The 24,602-nt window shown below is 35.0% G+C and overlaps 1 protein-coding gene across 1 annotated transcript; it reads left to right on the top strand.

The window, feature by feature from the left end:
• Positions 1-3,298: 3,298 nt before the first annotated feature.
• LOC142346114 (neuronal acetylcholine receptor subunit alpha-7-like) lies at positions 3,299-24,005 on the top strand. Its single transcript, XM_075398618.1, has 5 exons — positions 3,299-3,554; positions 6,329-6,523; positions 15,567-15,826; positions 22,049-22,205; positions 23,944-24,005. Exons 1-5 carry the CDS (start codon positions 3,299-3,301, stop codon positions 24,003-24,005), a joined length of 930 nt encoding a protein of 309 aa, XP_075254733.1.
• The last annotated feature ends 597 nt before the right edge of the window (positions 24,006-24,602 follow it).

Raw genomic sequence — 24,602 nt, 5'->3', positions numbered from 1 at the left:
GGAGAACCTATACCCACAAACTTGCTTAAAAAAGGAGGAAGAATGTGATGGTTTCCAAGAAACATCAAGAAACTTAGATGTTTTCTTTATTAAAGTTTCAAAGAACGAAAGAAGAACTTACCTAACGAACTTTATTGCTGTGTCGATAAGTAATGGCCACAAAACTAAACTCAATTCTAATTTTGTTTTGGCGCTATCATTATCTTATTGACCTATCAATCATATGTCAGAAGCAAATTCTCCCACCAACAGAAACCTGATTTTAACATCCACCGACCTCCAACTAATGAACTCGATTGTACCCAAGCCATATATGATTCTCATGAAATGTTGATGAAAATAGAAAATCACCTCCGGAATTCGGAGTTAAGATCTATTCACATGCCAATCATGTAAAATATTTTTATCTAATCTAAATTTTCTCTGTATATTTTTGCATAGATAACCACTATAAATACAAGCTAATTTTTGTATATTTTCAGTTCAAAATTTAATTTAAAATTCAACTTATTGAATTCTTTGACCCGTGTTATCGACCACGACACATATTTCAAATAATACTTGATAATTTGTAAACAGATCTCTTCGAAGCCAAATAAGTATAAACGTTTCAGATTTACTTCGAAATTATAAAAAAAAATTGTTTATACTTCTATCCGTAACATTTCTTTGCTATCAATGAATATTTGTTAATTTTAAAGAATTGAACGGTATTGTAATTTAATCTATAACAGAAACAAAAAACTTCTTGGCAAAGAGTTCATTCCAGCCGTTTACTTTAATAATTGTTATGTTGTTTACTTTGTTCACTTTGTTTACATTAATATTTGTTATGTCCCTCAATTGTCTAGCAGCAACAGCTCTGTTAGGCACATTCTATACAGTTTTAGGTTTCACACCTAATCGACCTCTGTTCTAGCTCAGTCAAGTACACATCTGTGCAATTTTGGTTCAAAAATTTAATGTGAGAGGCGACCTGAACAAACGTTAGTTTGATCATGCATGCAGAACGCAATTTAGTCTGATCAGAGAACGAGATTTGATCTCACTTGAGTCTGATAGGAGTCTGGGACGGTCTGATCCGAATTTGTCTGGGTCCTCAACCTGAATGGATAACTTTCAATGCTTGAGAAGAAAATCTGGTGCCTAGAACCTAACCCAAATGATTAGGGAGAAAAGCTCAAAATTAATGCTTTGCGTCGTTTAAAGATATAGGTTGATGCTTAATTGTTGCAACTAGATACACTATAGTACCAAAAAACTGCATACAGCACAATTTCTATGCTCTATTCTCGCTGAAACGTGAAAAAAAGCGTGAAATTTTTAAGTTCTAAACGCGTTTTCATTCTCATCTTCTCCACTGACACAGAAAAAAAGTTTACGCTGCTTTGTTAATATACTGTTTGCCAATTCTGATAGTCAGAAAATGAGACCAACTGAGCTTAAAAGCAAGATCTAGTACACAGTATGCGTACAAACTACATCAAAAGTATAACAGGCTCAGGACTTCTCTAAAGAACGAATTGCTCAAGTTGTGCGGAGAACTGCAACGAAATTTTTCGGCAACGTTTTGAGTTCTCATAAGCACTCGCTTATCTCGTGGGGTGCAAAACATCAGATGAGTGGAAATTTTTTGTTAGATGTTCAGATAAGCCTAGTTGGCTCGGAAATTTCGGAAAATTACGAAGAAATTTACTTTTGTAAACCTTATTTTTGAACAAGATGATGCCTCTGTGCAAAGCAAAGGCTGTCTTCAAATTTTTCAAAGAGGAGGAGAAGGAGTTACTGGAATGGTCGGTAAGTAATCCCCATCTGAATCTAATTGAAAACATATGGGCAATTCTGGAGCACGAATTACGAAAGACGAGAGTTGTTTAGGAAAAATGAGAAGAAAAATTGTCGAAAATTTGATTCAGATGTCAAAGATTTGTCTGAAAACTTCATATACTGTCTACGATATATTAGATAAATTAGAAGGGTAACTTCCCGCTACTAAAGAAATCATTTGAACTCAAAATCTTGTATTATTTGATTTTTGTGCCGCCTTTTAAAAATTTTGTGCCGCCTCTTGCTGTACGTAGCTTTTTGGTACTATAGTGTATGTAGAGCCATAACATGGTTCATTTTTTATACCACTAAATCTATAGTAAGCTGCCTAATCGGCCGTGTAATATAATGCAAGTTTGTACATACGTTGATGATGTTGATGCTATTCTGCTATGTTAAACAAATATCAGTTTACAATAATTTTGTATGTTTCTTGTCGAAGTATTTCTTAATTTGGGTACAGGTTTGCAAAAAATTTCCATTACTTAACCTTTGTTTAAATTTTCTGACTCAAATTTCATTTTTGAACAAAAAGCGGATTACTTCTTGCATCTTTTAGTTATCAACATTCAGTACAAAGAAATCAGATGAAGAATGCCAAGAACATGGTTTCATTTTAAAGACAAATTTTGTTTATATGACAAATCAGACAATCATTTTCCTCCCTTTTTCTCCAAGACATTATTTTCCGTTGCATAACTTTGACAAACTTTTTTTCTAATAATTTTTTGGATACAAACAGCATCAAGCAGCGCTAGTAGTACCCTCATTTAAAAAAACAGTTTAATGTTTTTCATAGGAGTTTATATTTAATTTAAAAATGTATATCACATAAAAATTATCCAAGTATTATAGAAAAAATAAAAATTTAAATGTGCATTCAACGTTCAATTCAGAATCAAATGGATTTGAAGGTTTTGAAATAGTAAATATTTGATTCATTTAATTATTTTAAGCAAACAAAATAACGGACTTGAAATAGAGAGGTCCCCCTACTTTTTTGCTGCCTTAATTTATCGAAGAAATAAACTGCGATTACAAAATTAATAGCCCTAGGGATAACGTTCTTTTGTTTGCCCGCCAAATAATCGAGTATATTGGAAAAAAATTGTGGGTGCTTTATTTATTATTTACACATTGAAATTGAACTTTCAGTTTTTATCAAGTCTGAACATTTGCCGATTTTTTTGCATTGGAATGATTTTTCTAGATACATTGGAAACTAGAAACATTGGAAAGTTGAAAAAAATTAAGGTTGTATTGGTCTTTCTCAGACAAATAATTTATATTCTATCAACTACTTATTGCTAAAATTTGAGAAACTTCCAAAACTGTTTTCCTTTTTATTGTTGTATTGGGGGACTATAATTTATACAAAAAGGAAATTCAGATAAAGATGTGCATTCATAAGTTTCTAGTCGTATTATTAACTGGTTATAACCAAGTATTTGCACCTAATGGTGTAGAAGAAATGAACCAACTTTGGAGTAACTTGACAAGCAACTTCCAAAATTTTCACCCACCAGCTCAGCTGACAAATAACACTGTCTACTTATTCGGAGACTTGTTCCAAATATTGGAAGTTGACGAACGGAGAGGAGTCATAATTCTAAAGATGTTCATTTACCATTTTTATCATTCTGAGTTTGCAAAATGGGATCCGAATATGTACAACGGGACGAAACTAATTATGGCGCAAAAGGGGACATTCTGGGACCCACCGATAGGTATGAAGATTTTACCTGAGAAATCAAGATACAAAAGGGGTGAAGAAAGATCTAAAATGACGAGAAGAACTCCGATATATAGCTCATTTATAATGCATTTGTACTGCTTTGTTTAAATTTCTTGATTCAGTTTATTGGCGTCATCTTCAATTTGCCATATGGTCGCATCAAGATCAAAAGTACTAGCATACCAGTTATATGATCTCCCTATGTGTAGACATGGACGCTCGGATCTTTTTGTGGTTATTTCGATTGATTGTCGTAGTGGTCTGGTGCGGCCGATGGGTTTGGGCTAAATTTTATAAAAAAATTGTACTGGTCACACGAAAGATTCTCTAGTTTTCTTAGGCGTGGCTGATCCGAGAATTGCAGCCATTTTTACGGTCTTTGAACGTTTGCTCTATTCGTTTGTTCTTTACTCGAGCCAGTCTATACTAAACAAGAACAATTATGTTTTATCGGCCGACCCTTTATAGCTGGTCTTTTCTAACTTTGTTCAAAAAGCTTGTTACGTAAGGATAATCTTTCCTTTTCTTTCTTGCGTCGGGTGGTTTCTTGCTCTTGTGAGATTTTGTTGTAATTCTTTTCGTCCGATAGAGTTTTTCAGATCTATAGAAGACAGCTATAGCGTTAATTTTTCATTTTCAGAAACCTTCAAAACTTGAGAGAGTTGTAAACTTTTTATGTGTTGCTTTGATCAAAAGCTTTCTCGGTCCGAGATTAAAATCTACAAATTCTCGCTCGCTTGGCGTATGTCCAGAAAAGTTGTTTGGCCATTATCTTAAAAGCTAAATGATTTTAATGGTGAGATTACAATGGGGCTTCCCGAGACTAGCACGGTGTCACTATAAAAACGTTCACGGTCAATTTGTTTTGCTGTTACCGTGAATTTCGGTTAAGTCATGTCGTTCGTTGTCTCTGCCTTTTGTGTCGTTTCTGTTACTTACATTTGCGTATATTTTTTTCACTCTGAATGGAGATTTTTTCCAGTGTTTCCGAGAATTCGGTTGATTTGTTTTTGTTTCTATTTATTGGTTGAGTTTTCTTCGGATGAGTTCCCAGGTTTTGGTCCAGACCCAAATTGAGCTATGATCAGACCCAATTTGTTTATTCTTCTTTTTCTGGTTCGTGTCATTCAATTCGGTTGAAATGTTGTTTTTGCTGCTATTTCTTGTGCGACGTTGTTTTTGTTTCGTTTTTTAAAACAATTTTAGGGACAGTTCATTTCTACCGTAGTTTATGCATTTCATGTCCCTTTGTTCTTTTAAATAATTCTTATGTAAAATTATATTTCATTTTTTCTTTTGTTATTTTTTTTAGTTTGAACAGTCCAATTTTATTGTAGCTTTCTTGTCCATATATCTACACCGCCGAAATAGTATCACTTTTGCGTTAATGGGTTTTTCCATTATAGATCTTGGCTACGGATTCTTGTTTGATTGGTAATAAATTTGTTTATTTTTTTGCTAATATTTGTAGTATTTAGATGTTTTTCTAAATTTCAAAGCTTTTGTTCATGTCTCGGTACGTATTTGCTTGCGCATTGACCTGGTTTTCTTTTCGCAATAGAGCTTGTGTTAGATTTTTTGTTTGCTTCTTGACTTTGTGTTGCCATTCTGTTTTTTTTTCGTTGCACGTGTACCAAAACTCAAAATCGGTTTGTTTTCTTTCTGTTTGATGTTCACAGCGTTTGTAATTGTTTCTGTTCTCCCAACTTATATCTACGTTTCTTTCCAATTGTTTATTATTTGTTTTGTGGGTTCTTAATGGAAATGTTCAGCCGCAAATTGTGCTTGCGTAATTTTGGTGCTTGGTGGTCCGATGTTCCATTAATGGTGGTTTTTATTGAGATCACATTTTTCTCGGTTTCAATTTTTTCTGAATTTGTTTATTGACTTCAAGTCCGTTGCTATTTCTTCTTCATGTGGTATACGAGTACAAAAAATAGACAGAATTTGACCCAATATCGATTATTACTGGATTCTTTCTGGTTTTTAAAAAATTAATCAAATTTTTTGAGACACGCTTAGCTGCTGCGGTTTGTTAGAATTTAAGGATCTTTTCCGTTTGTGCCCCCCCAGCTTAGTGGGTGCATATTATTAGCAACCCCCAGACGCACGTGCAATATTTTTACATAATGATTTACTATGTAATGACACGTGCTCTGTCACTGGGGGAGCATAACGTACTGGGGGGGGCACAAACGGAAAAGATCCGAATTTAATTGCAGCGCCATGCAATGTCAATCAGCTTCTCGATAAAAATAAGAAGAGTTAAAACATCTGATTGAAAGCCATAACATATAACGTAATGTTTAGATAATCACGAGATCTTGTAGCTGCATCATCAGAGCGAAAACATGTTTTTTAATGGGATCTTTTCCGTTTATGCCCCTCACCCCCAGTAGGCTATGTCCCCCCCAGTAGGTTATGAGCCCCCCCCGTTACAGAGCACGTGTCATTACATGGTAAATCATTATGTAAGATGGCACGTGGGTCTGGGGGGGGGCAAATAATATGCACGCACTAAGCTGGGGGGCGGGGGCACAAAAGGAAAAGATCCTTTTAATGATTGCATCAAGGTCACAATCATTGCTAAATGCTGAACATGAAGACAATTTGCAGTTTATTGTTTATTTACCTGTGTTACGGCTCTTGATATATTTGATTTCTAATATGGATCCGACAAAATAAAAACGCGCTACTCGGAAAAATTCTTAACCTAGTGGAGTTATGTTGCAATTATTTTGTTCTTTGAATTCTTTTTTGTTTTAGTTCTGCGGGACTCGATAGACGTTATCTATGAAACATACAACGACCAAGGTGTTCTACACGAGGGATACATTTACAGTCTGTATCAGTTCTTAACAGTGAAACTCTCTTGTAGTTTTGATGTTAGCCGATTCCCTTTTGACAGACAGTACTGCCCAATTGTGTTCAACCGCTTAGCTGGATATAATCACGATGTTGGTGAGTTCAACTATCGGAAATTAAAATTATTAACAAAGATCGGCGCTAGTGAAAATGGCAGAAGTACCAAAATATAGAAATTTTATTGCTGGCCAATAACAATTGTGAAAATGGGAATATAGCTTTCTGATTGGCTGATTGGTCAACAAATTTTCCATGTTTTAAAATAGGATATGAATGTTAACGTAAATTTGCTTAGAAATCGCGATAAGCCGAAAGATAAAAATTAAAGTTTTTTTTGGGCGGGGGGAGGGAACTGGTCTCTCGTTCGGTTGTGATAGATTCACATCAAGTCCCGCGGGCCGCTGAGACATGGCCTGATGCGGCAAAAATTATAATCTAGCATTAGGCTATGTCCAATTTAGGCTAATTGAACGTATAAAGGTACAGTATATTAAATTTCTCAACCTATCACATTTGTTGAAACTTCTACATTTTGGTACGTCTCTTTGTTAAGACGTCACCACAAAGGTTTCATTGATATCTGCCAAGAAAAATACGAACAAAAAAATTTATTTCTGCAGGAGGAATATTTTGTAGCTCAGCACAATAAAATATTCAAATTGACACAGAGGCTTAGATTTGATATTGTCTGTTTTGAGCTTAATATTGCGTTAGTTTTTATCATGGTTTCTAACAAGTAATTATTGTGATTTACTTTCAGAAAAAATGGAATCTATTCTCTTTCGGCAGAAACTCAAGCATTCTTGAAATTTAAGCCGTGTGATCTTTTCCGTTTGTGCCCCCCAGCTTAGTGGGTGCATATTATTTGCAACCCCTCCCCCCACCGGACGCACGTGCCATATTTTCATATAATGATTTACTATTTAATGGCACGTGCAACGTGTAACTGGGGGGGGGGGGGGGGAGTATAACGTACTGGGGGCCCAAAAGGAAAAGATCCCATCCATGTTTTACGAAAAAATTGTATCAGTTTGCGGTATCATACATAAGATCAAACACAACCATAAATGAAAACAAGTTTTTTGCTGCTTTCTAGATCCTATTTTTGCATATCAGATTTTGGATTTTGCTCTTGCTAGTATTTTAACAGGTTTTCTTACTCGCCAGTTTTTGCAATCTTTATTAATTACAGAGATATTACGGAGAGGATACTAACTCAAAACAAAGCTACCGAGATTGGGGGGGGGGGGGAGGTTCACATCCGTGTTGGAGGAAATAATTTTGCATTTTTTTAGTGGAGTCTTCTATAACATATATACATACATCCTTGATACAGAAGATCATCAAAGGTAGTTTGTGCATTATTGTAGGAGAATGAACAAATTTCACCTTTCACAGATGAAAACTTTTTTGGCCTGACGTATGATTACTAAGATAGCCGGGCAACGTGGGTAACAATAGATTCTTCACTCATAAAAATATGCAGTCAAATTGATTATAAATTGCAGGTAATTTTACTTAGAATATACAAGCAAATTGTTCTAATGCAACTTACCTAGACTGCACTTGCAACTACAGCTGGAAGCAATCTCAATTACCTGCAATTTTATGTAATTTTTTCTGCAATCTACCTAGAAATTGCAGTTTTATCCTCCTAGACTTTTACCTGCAAAAAAATTTTCTTGGTTGTTTTACCTGCATTGCATTTTAAAATTTCAGGTAGAATTTCCTAAAAACTTATTTTTGCATGCAGTAAGTAGACAAGTTGTAGGCAATCTACATCGAATTTTATCTGCCAATAGCATAAAAGGTTTGCAAGAGGAATTGCCTAGAAAACTTTTGCAGGTCAAATTCCGGGTAACTTTGCCTACTACTTAACTACAATTTGCAGGTACTTTCAACGAAAAACTAACTTCAAAATGAAATTTCTAGGTAATTCTACCTTCAATTTTTTCAGGTTAAAATATAGGAGGGTAACACTGCAACTTTTGTTTAGAATGCTTTGATTTTCATTTCTCGACACTGAACGCATATAAATTCTGATAGTGGAACTGTGGGACAAGATCTGATGATCTTTCAGTTAGTCTAACAACGCCGGCTATTAAAAACGTTTTCAATTATGACCCAGTCGTTATTGAATCCTACAAGAGCTTGTTGATGATCACAAAATGGTTTTTTTAGAGCTGAAAGAGAAACTACAATGGAAAATATCTACTCTGTTGTCACAATTTCCTTTATCACTTTCCCAACCTTTGTTGATTGATAAAACAATTTTTAAAGCAACAATTTATTGCCATGCAAAAAGAATTAAAAGTGGAAAGGAGCATGCCAAAACTACTGACTGACAGCAAGGATATCCAGGATGCAGCTGATAGGGCATATTAATTTCTGCCGAAGTTTTCTAGTATTCAGCTCGGTCTAAATTTCTAACATTCCAATCGTCCATGCAGAATTATTATCTACATTTCAATGAGAGTTTTTGAATGCTTTTTCATATCAACGTGTACATAATTAAAAAAATATTGTTGTTTTGAGTTTGCCGGGAATTTCTAGGTAATGTATTCTAGGTAAATTAGAGACAGCTTCGCTCTTGTCGGCTCCAACCTGAAAAATGTTTTAGTTTGTTGGTTTTTAAACAGTAGAATTGTTCGCTATATTCGTTCTGGAAAAATTGCGGAAGCGTCATCAAATTCAATCTGTAATAAATAGGCTGTGAAATAACAAAATTTTTGTGTCCTCGTGCACGAGTAAGAAAAAGGTTAATTATTTCAAAAAATTACTTCAAAATGGTTTAATGAATATATTTAAATTAGCATTGATTTTTTGTCCTTATCAGTATTAGAACTTACAGTTCCATCTAGATTTGAATAAGATGCTATGAGTAAGTTTCTACCTTTGGGCATGGAAAATTTTTTTCCCTTGCTTTATATAGCTAGTATTAGTGCAGGTCTTTGAGTTAAACGCAGTGTTAATCCAACCTGAGAGCGTGTCATCGACATCTACAGATCGTATTGGCGATTTGGTTTATGATAATCAATAATGATGGGAATGTTGAACTTATTGCTCATATTTTTGGTTTATGTACACTGATAAGTTTGGGCTGAAACGGTTGAAAGAGTTGAGAGGGTTGGTGAACTGTTCGTCGCACACTGATTCACACAGGTCAAAATCAGTGACCCAGTGACCATATTCATCATAAACACAGTCAATATCCAGTGTTTTTCCAAAGCTCTACTTCTGTCCAACTAGAAAATTTTTTCCCCGGCTAAGTTTGTACTCTTGGCATTCTCTACATTTACTAACAAATCGGAAAAATTCGTCACTGATGCCAGGCACCAAGGCATCATTCTGACTGCTCTTTATGTTGTTTTTTGCCGGTGTGGTCCTCATGAGCCTTAGCAATCATCATATTGCTTAGCTTGTGTGGAAATAAAGGTAAAACACCACGAAAATTGATTCCACAGGTGAGGGTCAGTGGATTTTTCTGTTCTTTGAATCCTTTGTCTATTTGAAAGCATTGTTTGCAGTTGACAATGTTTGTTCTTTTGCCTGATTTTGGAAGAATATATTCTATTCCAGCGCAGTTCTGATATTTGATTGAGTTACCAGATCGGATTACACAAAATAGTTATCGTTCAAAGTAAAGCGGACTCATTTACTCTCATCGTCGACGTTAAAAGCCAGTCTAATCGAAGATTTAACGTAGGGATTTCAATCTCCATGAGTGTGAAACTGAATTCCATTAGTGCTATTGCCCATCACGTAATTCTTGCCGGTGCCGTTTTGGGGAATTCTTTGTCTAGCGCCATGAGATCTTGGGAGGTTGGTGGTCAGTGTGTAGAATGGATCTTCCGCCAAATAGGAAACGTTTCTATATTGTGACCATAAAAAGAGTTGCAGGTGCCTCATTTAGAAACTGCAGTACTTCATTTCAAATTATGAGAACTTTGTAGACACTACGACTAAAGGATGTACTTTGTTTGAGAAGAGTAAGTTTCCACATTAGGGTATGAAAAAAAACTTTTCCCCTTGGTCTATATGGCTAGTATTAGTGCAGGTCTTTGAGTTAAACGCAGTGTTCTTTCAATTTGAGAGCGTGCCATTGACATCTACAGATCGGATTGGCGGTTTGGTTTATGATAATCAAAAATGATGGGATTGCTTAATATATTGCTCATTTTTTTTGTTTGTGTACACTGATAAATTTGTGTGAACGATATTGAAGCCACGATTTGGTTCAAATAAGAAGCCATTATTTGTTAATGTTAACATCAAGAAAAAACAATCTTTCAAATCAATGTTTTAGTTTAAACTCCTAAATTCCCTAGTTCGCGACATTTAACATTCCTCCTATGTTTTTCAGCACTTTCGGAAGAAAAGCTTCACCAAATCGTTACGTCTGTTTCTCTGGTCGGCTCAAAGATCTCATGGCTCCGAAAAAAATTTGCCTTGTTTAATAAAGTTTTTTCAGTGGAATTAGTTGAAGCCAGGTCTATGTGGCAACTAATGCATTCAGATTGTCAGTTAGATGATTACTGGCCATCATAAATTTTCTTGATGTCAGCAGGTTCCATCTGTGTATATTATTTGTCAAAAGTAAACACTGCCCTAATTGAAGTCTTCTGCAGGATGAAGGACGTGTTTATTCCTTTGAAGTTAATAAAGGAGGCTGAAGGGGTTTGTGAACTACTCGTCGCTTTGAAGTGGACTGATTCACATAGGTCAAAATTCATGACCCCAGAAGTATTGAATATTATCCCAGCAGTAGTTTCAGAGGTGTCCTGCAGCGCGTCTTGGCAGTGTTCTGATGTGTCGTCAGGTCTTTTTGTAGGAAAGCGCAAAAATGAAACATTCAGTCTCAACACTTGAATAGCCAGTTTCAGTGTTTGGACCTCTTGCTCATCAAGACCAATTGCTATTGGATCTGAGATGCGTGACTCCATCATTACAAACCGCAGTGGCTTTCTACTGCTTTGGCAATTGCATACCAAATCGGGACCAACTCCGATTTTAAATTTTTGATATCTTATAGTCTACTTGAAAGCATTGTTTGCAGTTGACAAGGTTTGTTCTTTTGCCTGATTTTGGAAGAATCTATTCAATTCGAGCGCAGTTCTGATATGTGATTGAGTTATCAGATTGGATTGTACAAAATAGTTATTGTTCAAAGTAAAGCAGACTCATTTACTCTCATCGTCATCGTTAATGTCCCGTCTAATCAAAAGTTCAACAGGGGGAATTCGATATCTATGTGTGTATTTCAACTTGAAATTGAATCCTATTAGTGCCACTGCACATCTTTCTACCTTTGGGCATGGAAAATTTTTCCCTTGTTTTACATGGCTAGTATTAGTGCAGGTCTCTGAGTTAAACGCAGTGTTAATCCAACCTGAGAGCGTGTCATCGACATCTACAGATCGTATTGGCGATTTGGTTTATGATAATCAATAATGATGGGAATGTTGAACTTATTGCTCATATTTTTGGTTTATGTACACTGATAAGTTTGGGCTGAAACGGTTGAAAGGGTTGAAAGGGTTGGTAAACTGTTCGCCGCACACTGATTCACACAGGTCAAAATCAGTGACCCAGTGACCAAAATCATCATAAACACAGTCAATATCCAGTGTTTTTCCAAAGCTCTACTTCTGTGCAACTAGAAAAGTTTTTCCCCGGCTAAGTTTGTACTCTTGGCATTCTCTACATTTACTAACAAATCGGAGAAAATCGTCACTGATGCCAGGCACCAAGGCATCATTCTGACTGCTCTTTATGTTGTTTTTTGCCGGTGTGGTCCTCATGAGCCTTAGCAATCATCTTATTGCTTAGCTTGTGTGGAAATAAAGGTAAAACACCACGAAAATTGATTCCATAGGTGAGGGTCAGTGGATTTTTCTGTTCTTTGAATCCTTTGTCTATTTGAAAGCATTGTATGCAGTTGACAATGTTTGTTCTTTTGCCTGCTTTTGGAGGAATATATTCTATTCCAACGCAGTTCTGATATTTGATTGAGTTACCAGATCGGATTACACAAAATAGTTATGGTTCAATGTAAAGCGGACTCATTTACTCTCATCGTCGACGTTATAAGCCAGTCTAATCGAAGACTTAACGTGGGGATTTCAATCTCCATGAGTGTGAAATTGAATTCCATTAGTGCTATTGCCCATCACGTAATTCTTGCCGGTGCCGTTTTGGGGAATTCCTTGTCTAGCGCCATGAGATCTTGAGAGGTTGGTGGTCAGTATGTAGAGTGGATCTCCCGCCAAAAGGGGAAAGTTTCTATATTGTGACCATAAAAAGTTGCAGGTGCCTCCTTTCAAAATTGCAGTACCTCATTTCAAACTATGAGAGCTCCCTAGAGAATAAGATTAAGGGATGTACTTTTTTGAGAAAACGCCGCCTACTGTTCTTTTTTCTGGCGTCTGTTTCCAGGTTTGCTTCTTTCGTCAAGATGTACGCCCGAACAAGTGGCAAGAAAAAAAACGAATTTTGTTCGTTTTCAAAAGTTTGTAATCCTACTTTTCTATTCAAAAAGGTTTTTTCGGGCCCTTTTCGAAGATAGCATCTTTGTAACAAAATTTGATATAATTTGTCTATAAAAAGTTGTTAGACCAAAAGACTCAAATTGTTTCATAATTTAATTTTGCGTTATGATCTCATCGTGTTTAAGATTGGCTGCTGTTTCGTTTTTAGAGATATGGTAGCCATGAAAACTTACGCTTGAGACTGGTTTTGAGATTTGTCTATGTTCTTTTATAATGAACATTTTCCGACTTATTCCATATACCAGAATACCATCTTGAAAATGCCACCAACCCATGATTTATATAAGAGTAGATGTAGTGCAGATCTGGATGATCAATGAAGAAGTGCTTAAGCCTTGAGGAAGCCTGTGCTTCTTGAACAGTTCCTTGAATGTGTTGGTTGTGCATAATTTTTGCATCCCAGTGAAGTTCAGTTGGTTAGAAAGCGTCTTATAATTCAATTGTTGGCAAATAGCGAGGCCATATTGTGTAGATAATGGTCTCTACGTCTGCCAATGGATAATTTTTGTTTATAACTGAGTCATTAATGCGAAAAATTAGGCCAAGAACGGTCATAGAGCTCCATTTTGGCTCTGCTATCAACTCTTCGAAAGAAGCCGCTTTGCACCATTATATTAGGTTTTTCTTTGAGCTTATCGCATAAAAATGGAGGCATCTTTTTGATCTTGCTGAACTTTGCTTGGATCCTGGTTTGAGATTCAGTTGCGCTTTGTATCCATCGCCTGCAGAAATTCTTTCATCACACACTGCGTTGATGCTTTCCTGGGATAGTATTTTTTCAGACCGGAAAACAGCTAATTGTTGTTGGCTTTTCTAGAACTCAAAATCACCTGATAGTGATCACAGAAGCGCCAATTAATGATCATAATAGGCCTCAGTGTCTGATTTTCTAATATGAGGTTTACCAAGCCCAGTCCCGATTAATGATGATATCACGGTACCATCAGCACAACTATCAACTTGAATTTCTACTTAATGGTCTTTTACTCTAATGAACTCCCATGTCAATGATGTGTAAATCAAGTTTTCCTGTGTAGTGCAGCCCATCTCCCTTAAGAAAATGTTTGACCCGAAAACGTTTATTTTTCCTCATAGAGGTTGTTGTCTTGGTCAATCTCACCTGAATTAGGCTGGGTTTTATTTTTGCGCTAATGCTAGGAAATTGGCCCACATTTTAACAGGTGCAAAATTTTGTTCAAAGCTGGACACGGCTTGCTGTTGCGTGATTTACCTCCATATCTTTTACACAAGTTTCAATTGGCTTTATTACCAGTGAATTTTCCATTTGCTTCAACTCTCAAGCGAACTAGAAAGTTGTCACCTGACTAACATATGCCTTCGATAATGGATAGAGATTTAGCTTTTCGTGCCGTTACTACATTCTCTTCTGGAGAGATCTGGTTTTGAATAGCTGTACTCATCTCTTGAAAAAAAAAGAAACTAATAGCAATTTAGTACTCATTAGGCTGCAAAGTTTCGGGAAAACAGTTTGGCAGAAAGAATTCGTGACCTGTTGGTCCGCAGTAGTACCGTCTGAATTGATTTTGTCCACTTCTTCCAGTACAAGACTCCGAACTCCGCTGGATAACTTTTTTGGGGTCGTTCGGTGGTCTGGACATCATTGTCGTGTTCTCAAACAGGAGTAACAGGAAATTTATTACTTAAAATATTGAATTAAATTGGCCTTAAAATAAAAAAATTAACACGTTTTTATAATCCCTATCTGAATTTGAAATACAGATTTGTCTAGATACAGATTTGTTGATATATATAAATTTACACCTGAAGTATGACAAAATTGTCCTCTTGCCATATGCGACAAGTATTGGCACATCTATCTGCATTTAACACAATGTTCTCCCACACTGAGAAGTTGTCAATGATATTTTCAAGGAGTGGGTTCAAGATCATCCATAATGGTGGGAAGTTTGAATTTATCGCTTGAACTTCTGATTTGTGTACAATGATAATTTTGAGGTATGCAAAAATTTTAAGCAACGGTGCGGTTCAATCTAGAAGCCATTTTTCATTAATATCACTTCACCAACATCAGGTAATTAAGTTTTCTTTATATATCGTAGCTTTAACTTAATCTCCCAAGTTCTCTACTTCACAATATATCATAAATACTCTAAGCGCCACGGTCAGGTTTTACGATACATAAGCATTCTCATGATAAAATTCAAGCAAATTAAGATAGTGGAGAGAGCCAAAGAACCATAAATCCTTTTGGTTTAGGTTTGTTCTGTTATAAGTTGACAATTTGATGGATTTCTTAATTCAATAATTGGAATTCGACCTTTAAGTTTTGTCTTCCTCGGAAACATCGAAAATCCGGATCTAATTCCCCCGCCAGATCTTTATGAGCTACCAACCAACAATGCAAAATATGTGTGATTATATATTATTATATAGCCTATTAGCAGGTAAGAAATGGCGTGTATGTCATGAGGAGGGGGGGGGGGGTAAGGTTTATAAGCTCAATAAAGTGAGTGTCCAAAGCAGAATAGATCCCGAAAATCAATGACCCCAAAAACTGATGACCTGATTTTGCAAAACTGAGTTATCAAATCCGCTTTGAAATTTTTCAGACTTCTACGGAGATGAGATGCAATTGAAGCTTTACATGGATAACGACGAATGGGACATTGTCCATCCAATCACTACCAGTCGTCTGGACCAAGTTTTGTCCGAGGATGGGAACAATAGGAAAATAAACCACGAACTGATCATCCATCTCTCAATCGAACGAAAATATCTGTTCTATTTGCTTTTCCTCGTATTCCCAAATATGATTCTGTATCTCATGTCTGGATTGACCTTCCTCCTACCAGCTGAGTCCGGAGAAAAGGTCAGTTAGGTACCTTGTTTGCATAAGTATCCCCAGATTTAGAGGTCATCCTTATGAAAAGACAGGTGAAGGCCAGCTAGGTTGCAATTTCGTTAACCGCAATTAAAAGCTCACGCCCACACGTAACTTTGACCCAAAATTTTTTCAGAAGACAACCTTTTGAATTAGGGTTACTAAAGTTTTTTGTTACGTTTTTTTTGCTCTGATCCTAATTTTGTTACCAATTACTGACTTTTATCCTTCCTTTAATGGTTAACCATTTTTAAAAATAAAATGAAATTAGGTAAATAATTAAAACCTGTTCTTCGGGAAAACATATTTGCCACTCACTTTCTTAATTGCTAAAACGAATTCGAGTAGTAATAGGTTAGCAAGACCGGGGGGGGGGGGGGGTAAAAAGATGTACCTATGTATAACGATTACGTATAGCCTATATTCATCGAATTTCCAAAGACGTACCAAACAAAGAAAGTGAGAACAATAGAGCTGTCAACTTATCTTAATTACCCCAGGGGAAATGCGTCGAATCATAATAATCACCCCAGATGAAATGCATTTATTCGTGATAATTGATTTTCCGCTGTAATGCATTTCTATTGTTATAGCTAATCTTATCTACTTAATGGAATTAAACTGCAGAACTTTTATTTTCATGCACTTCATTATACATGGGCTTTTTTAAAACAAAATGCAAGTTTTGAAATGTTAATTTTTTATTTTGCCTTTTGTCAGTTTTTTCAAAAAATTTGGTTTTTTTTACAATTTTTTTGGGTTTTTTCTTTAAACATTTCTATTGATAAAAATGTAGTCTTTGTTTATTCAAAAATTTTGTTTTTTTACATAATGTTTTTTTACATAACAAAAAAGGTATTGATCTGTTTTTTATTTTTCTATTTTTCCATCAGACGGAGCAGAAATCTATGGAACAAACAACATTCTTGAATAAAAAAATAATAAAAAATATTGCAAAAGAAGTTCAAAAACTGACAAATGGAAAAATCAAAAACTAACATTTCAATATACGCATTTGTTGTTAAAAAACACATTTATAATGAATTGTATGAAAGTAAAAGATCTTCAGTTTGATCTTATTAAGTGGATAATATTAGCTACAAGAAAAGAAGTGCATTAGAACAAAAAATCAAATATCACAAATGGATGGGTTCCAACTGGGGCAATTAGGATAGGAAGCATTTCCCCTGGGGTTATTAAGATAAGTTGACAACCTTATTGTTCTCACACTCGTTTTTGTTACATCTTTTGAAATTGGATGAAAACAGGCTATTCCTACTTTTAAAACATAGATACTTCCTTTTAACTCTGTCTTGCATAGTTACTACAATTAAGTCGCAAAGAAAAATAGTGATCTCTACAATTTTGCTCAAATAAATTAAGTCTTAAATTTTGAGAACGGAAGCTGAAGTTTGCATCTAAATTCTAAAAATTTTATTAATCTTAGCATATTTTTACTAGGACAAAAGTAAAATAAAGTAGAACAACAGAAAGTAACTTGACTGTCATAAGCTAAATTAATAATCCCCCGAAAATTTGACATCAACCTTTAGCCGCAAAAATTTGGAAAAAATAAGGCAAAAGCTTCTATTCACTTAACGTCTCCAATATAAAGAGCAAAGTTTGTGTTGCTGAAAAGTCCGTTGCATTTTTGCCGACGTAATTTTTAAATAAGATACATTTTTTCGACAATATTTCTGACAGCTTTTTGCCAAAATTTCAACTTTCTTCTTCGTGATGACAAGTCGTTTGGACAACCATTTTTTTAAAAAAAAAATTCTAATCAACGCTATTAGATTTAGCAAAACAAGCTCGTGGCAAATTCATTCTACCATTTTCCTTGTTTCGAAATTGTGATTACTGATTATTGGCTCCAGTTGAAAGAGTTTAAAAAATGTATACAAAGAACGATAAATTTTTGAATTATCGCGTTTGAACGAGTAAAATCTTTTATTTTTGCATCATTCCTGCCTAAAAAATAATTTAAGGAAACTAAAATTAAAACTTGACAAATATCAAAATGAACTAGTTTAAAAAAACGTGCCAGGTCCTGAGTGACTATTCCCAGTTTAAGATATTTCAATGAGCAAGCCAGCAACCTAGATCTTGAATTGACTAGGGGAAAAAGACACTGAATACCACTTCTTGCACACAAATTTTATTATGAATTTCAAAGAGAACGTGAAAACCTGGGCCAAAGGATGTAAACGAGAACATAAAATCATCTTTCACAGAAACCAAAAATCGGTTCAACATTGTTTTCTCAGTCTACCTTAAATGTTGTTTTGAAAAATTTTTTTTAGATCTGAAACCTACATTATTGTTGTCTCCAAATACTGTTTCGAGGTGACTAAAAATGAAATCAATTTTGACAATCAAACGACTATGAGGGCAGTACAAGTGTCTACAGACCGAAGTTGACAAAGCCCGAATAATGTCTCTCTTCTTTTAGCTGAAAATGAGATAAAATTATGCAGAAAACAATATCTGCCACAAACTCAAAACAGCTCAGTTTTGATAGAATCAATTATATTTACTTCAAAACTAACGTAAAAAGCTTGCTCCACAAACACCTTACTTAACATCACAAGTACTCAGAAATCTTTTCAAAATTTAAAAATTTTCAGTTTTAGTTCAAGCAAATAGAAATAATTTAGTGTTAAGAAACAAAAAAACATAGCAGGACAAGTCCTGACGAACAATTCAAAGAATTTTCATTGACTAAAAAAACTAGACCTAAAACGGACTATGAATGGATTGGAAAAACCATTTAGAATAAAATCCGATCCAAAACATCGAAAAAACAGTAAAAATCAAAGTGAAATTGCCGCATGTGAACAAAAAACCACTAGCGAGAAAACGAATTTTTGTTCAAACACCGTTTTCTCACTCTACTTTAAAATTAGAGTGAAAAAATTTCACGCCGCAAAACCACTTGCTTTTTCGCACCATTTCCTGTGACCAAAGCCACCACTCCAATTTGACTTCAAAAATCATGAAAATGTGTGAACAGATCTTAAAATCAACATAGCAGGACAAGTCCTGAAATACAATCAAAGGAATTGAATGAAAAACAGGCCTGATGTACTTGACCAGCAGATCAATTGAACAATCCTAGCCAAAAAGACGAAATCTCGAAAGTCGAGAAACAAAAAGAATCAAACTAAACAAAAAAACAATTATTCCTAAAACTCTTGAAGCTTTTAACCTGAAGGCCATTTATGACACAATGCAATATAGTCATTAACTCACGCAAAAGACTTGAAAGAGATTAATGTGTCACTGAAGGTAGATAATCACGAAAAAAATGACAAATCTTTTAAAAAGAAATGTGAAAAATGCTTCAAATGAAAAGGAAAAAATAAAGATATTTTTCAAAAATGTGTCTTGAAAAAATGTTCAGATTTATTTTTTCTCTGTGGAGTTCTGTCTTTTAACTCATCTGCAACATTTAAAAAGTTTCGTTGGCCAATAAAGATAGTTAAACTCAGGAAATGACAAAAAAAATTCAAAAAAAATGAAAACAACCAAAAAAATTTAAATTACAGGCTTTATTTAAAAAAAATACTTATATTTGCAATCTAAAAAAACAGAAAACTATTTTGTTGCCACTAGAAACTCTGCATACTAGCACACTACATACTAGCAAACTCAATAGCAGCAAACCCATGGCCACTGAGGAAAAAGACTAAAATTTCAGGAAGTCAAAGAAAAACAATTTGAAAATCGCTAAAACTTGTAACTATGCAGTAACCTATGATAAAAAAAATGTTTTGGCTGTTCAGGTTAGAGAAACCTAAAAATTGACAAAAGTTTTCAAAATTTTGAAAAAATTGGCTCATGCCATGGCCAATAACAATTTTGCAGTAAACTATTAGCAAATCCTAGAGGAGATTTTTGCCCTCTGGAGCTGGAAAACTTGAATAATGACAATTAATGTCAGAAAACGGGGAAAAAACTTCAAGTTTTATCAAAAAATTGGTAAAATTCGTGAAGTTGAAAACCATTCCATTACCACTAGAAACTATAAAATAACCTATTATTGTGACACCAAGAGCTGAAACAACGAAAATATTCAAAAAACTTGTAAAACTTTTTAAAATTAGAAAAAAATTACCGTTTTAGGTTTGGTGTAGCAATACATATAGCTCTAAAGATGGCCATAAAAAGTAATTACGTCTTGCAAAAGACCTTTACCAACTTTTACAAACCTCAATTTCAGACAGGTCCAACAAATAATCCGAAAAAAGACGAAAAAATTGCAGCATTTTGGGCTCAAAAACTTCTGAAAATGACCTGTTAACCATGAATTACGGCCTTCCCAGTAGCATCACCACTCTAAGCACTTGAAGAACCACTAAACGCGGCTAAGGGCCTCTAATGAAACTTGATGCCCGATGAGCTTTACCTGTTTATCCCGTTTTGAAAGCTCAAAGTCATGAAAAAAGGTGTGAAAACATCTTACAAAAATAAAAAAAGACAGAGCACCAATACAATCCAATTCTTGGATTGTAAAAAGACAGCGCCCCAATACGATTCAAATTCTTTGAATTGTAAAAAACAAATGTTGGTGCTTTCTACGACTGATTCGAAATGAAACGTCACCTATATTTCAACGAAGATGTTTATTTTTCGGAATATTTGAATTAAGTGTTCGGATTGAGTATATCCAATATTTTTTGTAGGGTCGCTATTATCTGAAGAACGTTGCATAAGTAGCAAACTTGGTCTGGTGATTGTTGATCTCAATTCTTGTTGAAAGTAAATTTGCCAAAGAAGAAACAAATAGCTGGTGAAATAGTTCCTAAAAAGAAACCTACAGAGAAAGTTAATGCTTTAAATAAAAAATGAAATTTGGTTTCTTAGAACCAGACTTTACGATGGAACGTGAAGCTGTTTCAATGACAATTGACACAATACAATTTTTTCAAACACTTTTTTCTGCTAGAATCTAACAACACTTCGCGACCAACAGATTCACATTATTTCTTAGCGAAAGTACTCTTTATTTTTCATACCTTTCATCTAATCACCGGATAAAATTTTGTTTCACACCACACAAAAATAAATTTTGATTGTCAGTTAATAGATTTGTTTGTTTTTTTTTTGCCTGCATGCTTGGACAAACGTTTTCGCCTGTGCTTGAAATTTTTAATGTTGTCCTATAGCTTGTCCTATTTTTGTGCTCTGGCCTACAATAACATAAAAGAGTTGAAAACAACTACTTAGCAATTCAACAGGTATTTTTATTGTTTTTCTCAGGTACAGGAAACAAGAGATTTCTAATGCAAATCTTTTACAAAGATTCTATCAAAATACTATGAATCAGTGGACTGATTTTCAATCAGTATTTCAAAGGTTTGTAAAAATTTTTTGACAAAATTGAATAGAAACATAAATTTTGTTGAGTTAGAGTGCACAAAAACTGAAAATGTTTGCACCTCGGTTTGAAAAATTTGCCAATAGAAGTACATTTGATGTCACTAGAGTGTGTCATCATAAAATTTGTCTGCATTTTAAACAAAAACATTTTGTACGAAAAATACCAAAGATTTGTTGCTAAAATTTCAAGTTCGTTAAAGCGGCGATCGTTACGTTTATGTAACCAAACTTATCAAAGCTTTCTAATGCTCTGAAAACGAACGTACCGAGTATTTCCCCAGGCGAACACTAAAGGCTATCTTGCAAGATCTTGCAACATTCTTGCGAATAACGTTTATCTTGTAAGACCTTCCAAGATTCTTGCAAATAACGTTTATCTTACAAGATTCAAGATCCGGACGCTTATGTTGCAAGAACTTTAAAAATATCTTGTAAGATAAGCGTCCTATATTTTTTTCCTGGCGAAACAACTGGTTTAACAAGTTTGACCTCGTTAATAGCCCAGATTATGACAAATATTTCTTATGTATGAAAAATATTCCCCCCCCCCACACACACACACACACACAACTGATTATTTCTTGCGTTTGAAACCAATAACCAATAATGACCAAAGTTGCTCACAGAAATAATTGATCTTCTCAACTAAGGATTTAAGATCTAGCAGTACAATACGATAAAAATGTAAATTTCAGATTGTTATTTTCAATTTAGTCAAAAAACTATTTCTTATTTATTGTTGATTTATGAACAAGGAAAGCAGGGTTGAATAGACTAAGAGGTCGGAACCGATGCAAGTTCAAATTTCCGGTTCCTTGTTTGTTTTAGGTCTCGTGTGCTGTGACCCTGTTTCTAGCCCAGGTCGTCTCCTTTGGGACCCTGGCTAATATATTCCCTGCCAGCTCCAGAAATCTCCCTGTGCTGGCCTACTTTGTCGTCATTGTCACCTTTCACATGGGAATTTCATGTCTGTTGGCAATATTCAGTAAGATAATTATGTTTCAGTTTCTACTGTTTCACTACTGTATATTTCGGCACTGTAAAAACTTTGCTGTTCTAATTTGACTTAACTATCTTTTTCCGTCGAGAGGTGTTTGACAGAGGGCCACTGTATACTGACCAGACTCAGGGTTAGACATGCATCCCAAAAAGTTTATGTTGATCAGTCCTTTTTCGGCAGCAGTTGATTTTTTTGCGCAGAATTTTGTGAATAGTATTGAATAGCAAAAGAGTATCGTTGTTTATCGAAGAAGTTTAAAACACTGTCGTTTTCCTTATTTGTTATTTTTAGTTTTGTTTATATATGAGGTCAATGAAAATTTTTCATTGAATTTTCAATCGTTGAGTCAAAAAATACTAAAAACATTTCCAGGCAATCAAACAAAATGTTAATAACTCTGAGTTTTTGGTGTTAACCAACATTTTGAATAACTGGGGTTTTCTCCAAATGAATCTAAGTTCCAATTAATGACGATATATCCCAAATTGATTGTGTTCTTCGAGTTCTTCGAATACAGAGGTACATTTGTAAATTTTTTTCTGAAATTTTTTCGTTGATGAACCGAAATTTTGAATCAAATTACAATTTAGTGACACGTAGAATTCTCGAGAGCAATAAATATGTCATTTACTTTTTACAAAATTACTTGGGACTCGCAACCCAATTGCTAATTCTTACTCGAAAAATAAAATGTGAGAGGATAAACAATTAAAATTCCCAGTGAATGTTGAGCTGATTCATAAGAGACGTAAATGTAAAAAATTGTGAAAATTATAAAAAATGATAGTTTATAAACAGGTTACTCAAACTAAAAACTTAATCATGAAATAACATTTAAATAACGATTCGCGACGCGGCTAAATACAACCGTTGCTTTGTTGCAAAATTGCAAAATGAAACGTATTGATATAGTTATGATAGCTACAGTTTGCTTCACGAACGCCTGCAAGTTTGGAGGACAAAAAATGTTTATGTTGTTATTGTTGTTATCGGGCTTTGCAGCTCCAGGATAGGCTTGTCACCGATATGCATCTATATGGTCGTCCTGTTGTCGCGACACCGTTGGCAGTCACAGGCTAACTGTCAATAGTATACGTTAAGTTCCAATTCGTCCAAGTCGTTGAGGACTTTCAATAGTGTCGTGGTCGATAACACGGGTCAAAAGAATTCAATAAGTTGAATTTTAAATAAAAATTGGAACTGAAAATATACAAAAAATAGCTCGTATTTATAGAAGTTTTCTATGCAAAAATATACAGAGAACTTAGATTACCTAAAAATATTTTACTTGATTGACATGTGAATAGATCTTAGTTCCTAGTCCTGGAGGTGATTTTCTATTTTCATCATTATTTCATTGGAAACATATATAGCCTAGGTACAATCGTGTTCATCAGTTGGAGGTCAGTGGATGATAGAATCAGGTTTCTGTTCGCGGGAGAATTTACTTCTGACATATGATTGAAAGGTCAATAAGATATTGATAGCGCCGAAACAAAATAAGAATTAAGTTTAGTTTTGTGTGATTACTTATCAACATAAAAACAAAGTTCGTCAAGTAAGTTATTCTTTTTTTCTTTGAAACTTTAATAAAGATAACTTCTAAGTTTCTCGATGTTTCCGTGAAACAATCACATCCTCCCTCCTTTTTTAAGCAAGTGTGTGGGTATAGGTTCTCCAAATCTGTCGGGTTGTTTTCTGTTTCTTGTTGATGTTCGTGAAGGCTCTGGTGGTTCGGGTTGTTGGTGTTCTCTAGCTGATATGGCTGTAGAAGCTTCATCCTGATGTGAAGGTCCCAGATCTGTGTTCTGAAGTTGTGTTTCTGATTGAGATATGGTCTCCTCAACTGCTGGTTCAGTTTTCACATTATCCTGGTCTGGTCTCGCAATTTGGTCGTCACTCACTAGAATAGTCCGTGTTGAGTTTTCGGGCTTTATGAAAACTGTGTTCAAGCCCTTCTTGATGTTGAAGGTAGCAGGAACGGTCTTTGTCTTTTCGTTGGCTTTGAATATAGTTGGTTCGCACAATTCTAAATCTGCTATTGCTGGTAGTCTCACTCTGCGTCCCAACAGGAGCTCAACTGGAGTTTTGCTCCTCGTCTTTGAAGTGTTGCGATGTTTCGTCAGTGCCCTTTGCAGGAATGCTCCAATTGAGAGATTAAGATTGGGACTTCAAGCTTGAAGTGCCCGCTTCACTGTCTGAACTGCTCTCTCAGCTGGTTCATTAACTCTTGGATGATAGAGGGATGATTCCATTTTCTTTACTCCCAATGATTCACACCACTGTTTAAGGAATTACCCACGGAAAAAACTTTTGGTATTCCGAATCTTGCAAAGATTTCAAAAAAATATTTTAACTGTTTCTGATGTCTATTTTCCGCGG

This window comes from Convolutriloba macropyga, chromosome 9, assembly GCF_964194025.1.
Source record: "Convolutriloba macropyga chromosome 9, txConMacr16.3, whole genome shotgun sequence".
In the NCBI taxonomy this organism is placed as follows: Eukaryota; Metazoa; Xenacoelomorpha; order Acoela; family Convolutidae; genus Convolutriloba; species Convolutriloba macropyga.
The sequence above is the reverse complement of the archived record's forward strand: the minus strand, read 5'-3'. Positions and strand labels throughout refer to the sequence as shown.

Bases quoted from the DNA above. Each gene is read 5' to 3' on its own strand.
- LOC142346114 (XM_075398618.1), top strand. From the start codon at position 3,299: ATGAACCAACTTTGGAGTAACTTGACAAGCAACTTCCAAAATTTTCAC. The intron at 3,555-6,328 runs GTATGAAGATTT...TTTTTGTTTTAG, and splicing joins ATTCTGGGACCCACCGATAG to TTCTGCGGGACTCGATAGAC. The intron at 15,827-22,048 runs GTCAGTTAGGTA...TGTTTGTTTTAG, and splicing joins CAGCTGAGTCCGGAGAAAAG to GTCTCGTGTGCTGTGACCCT.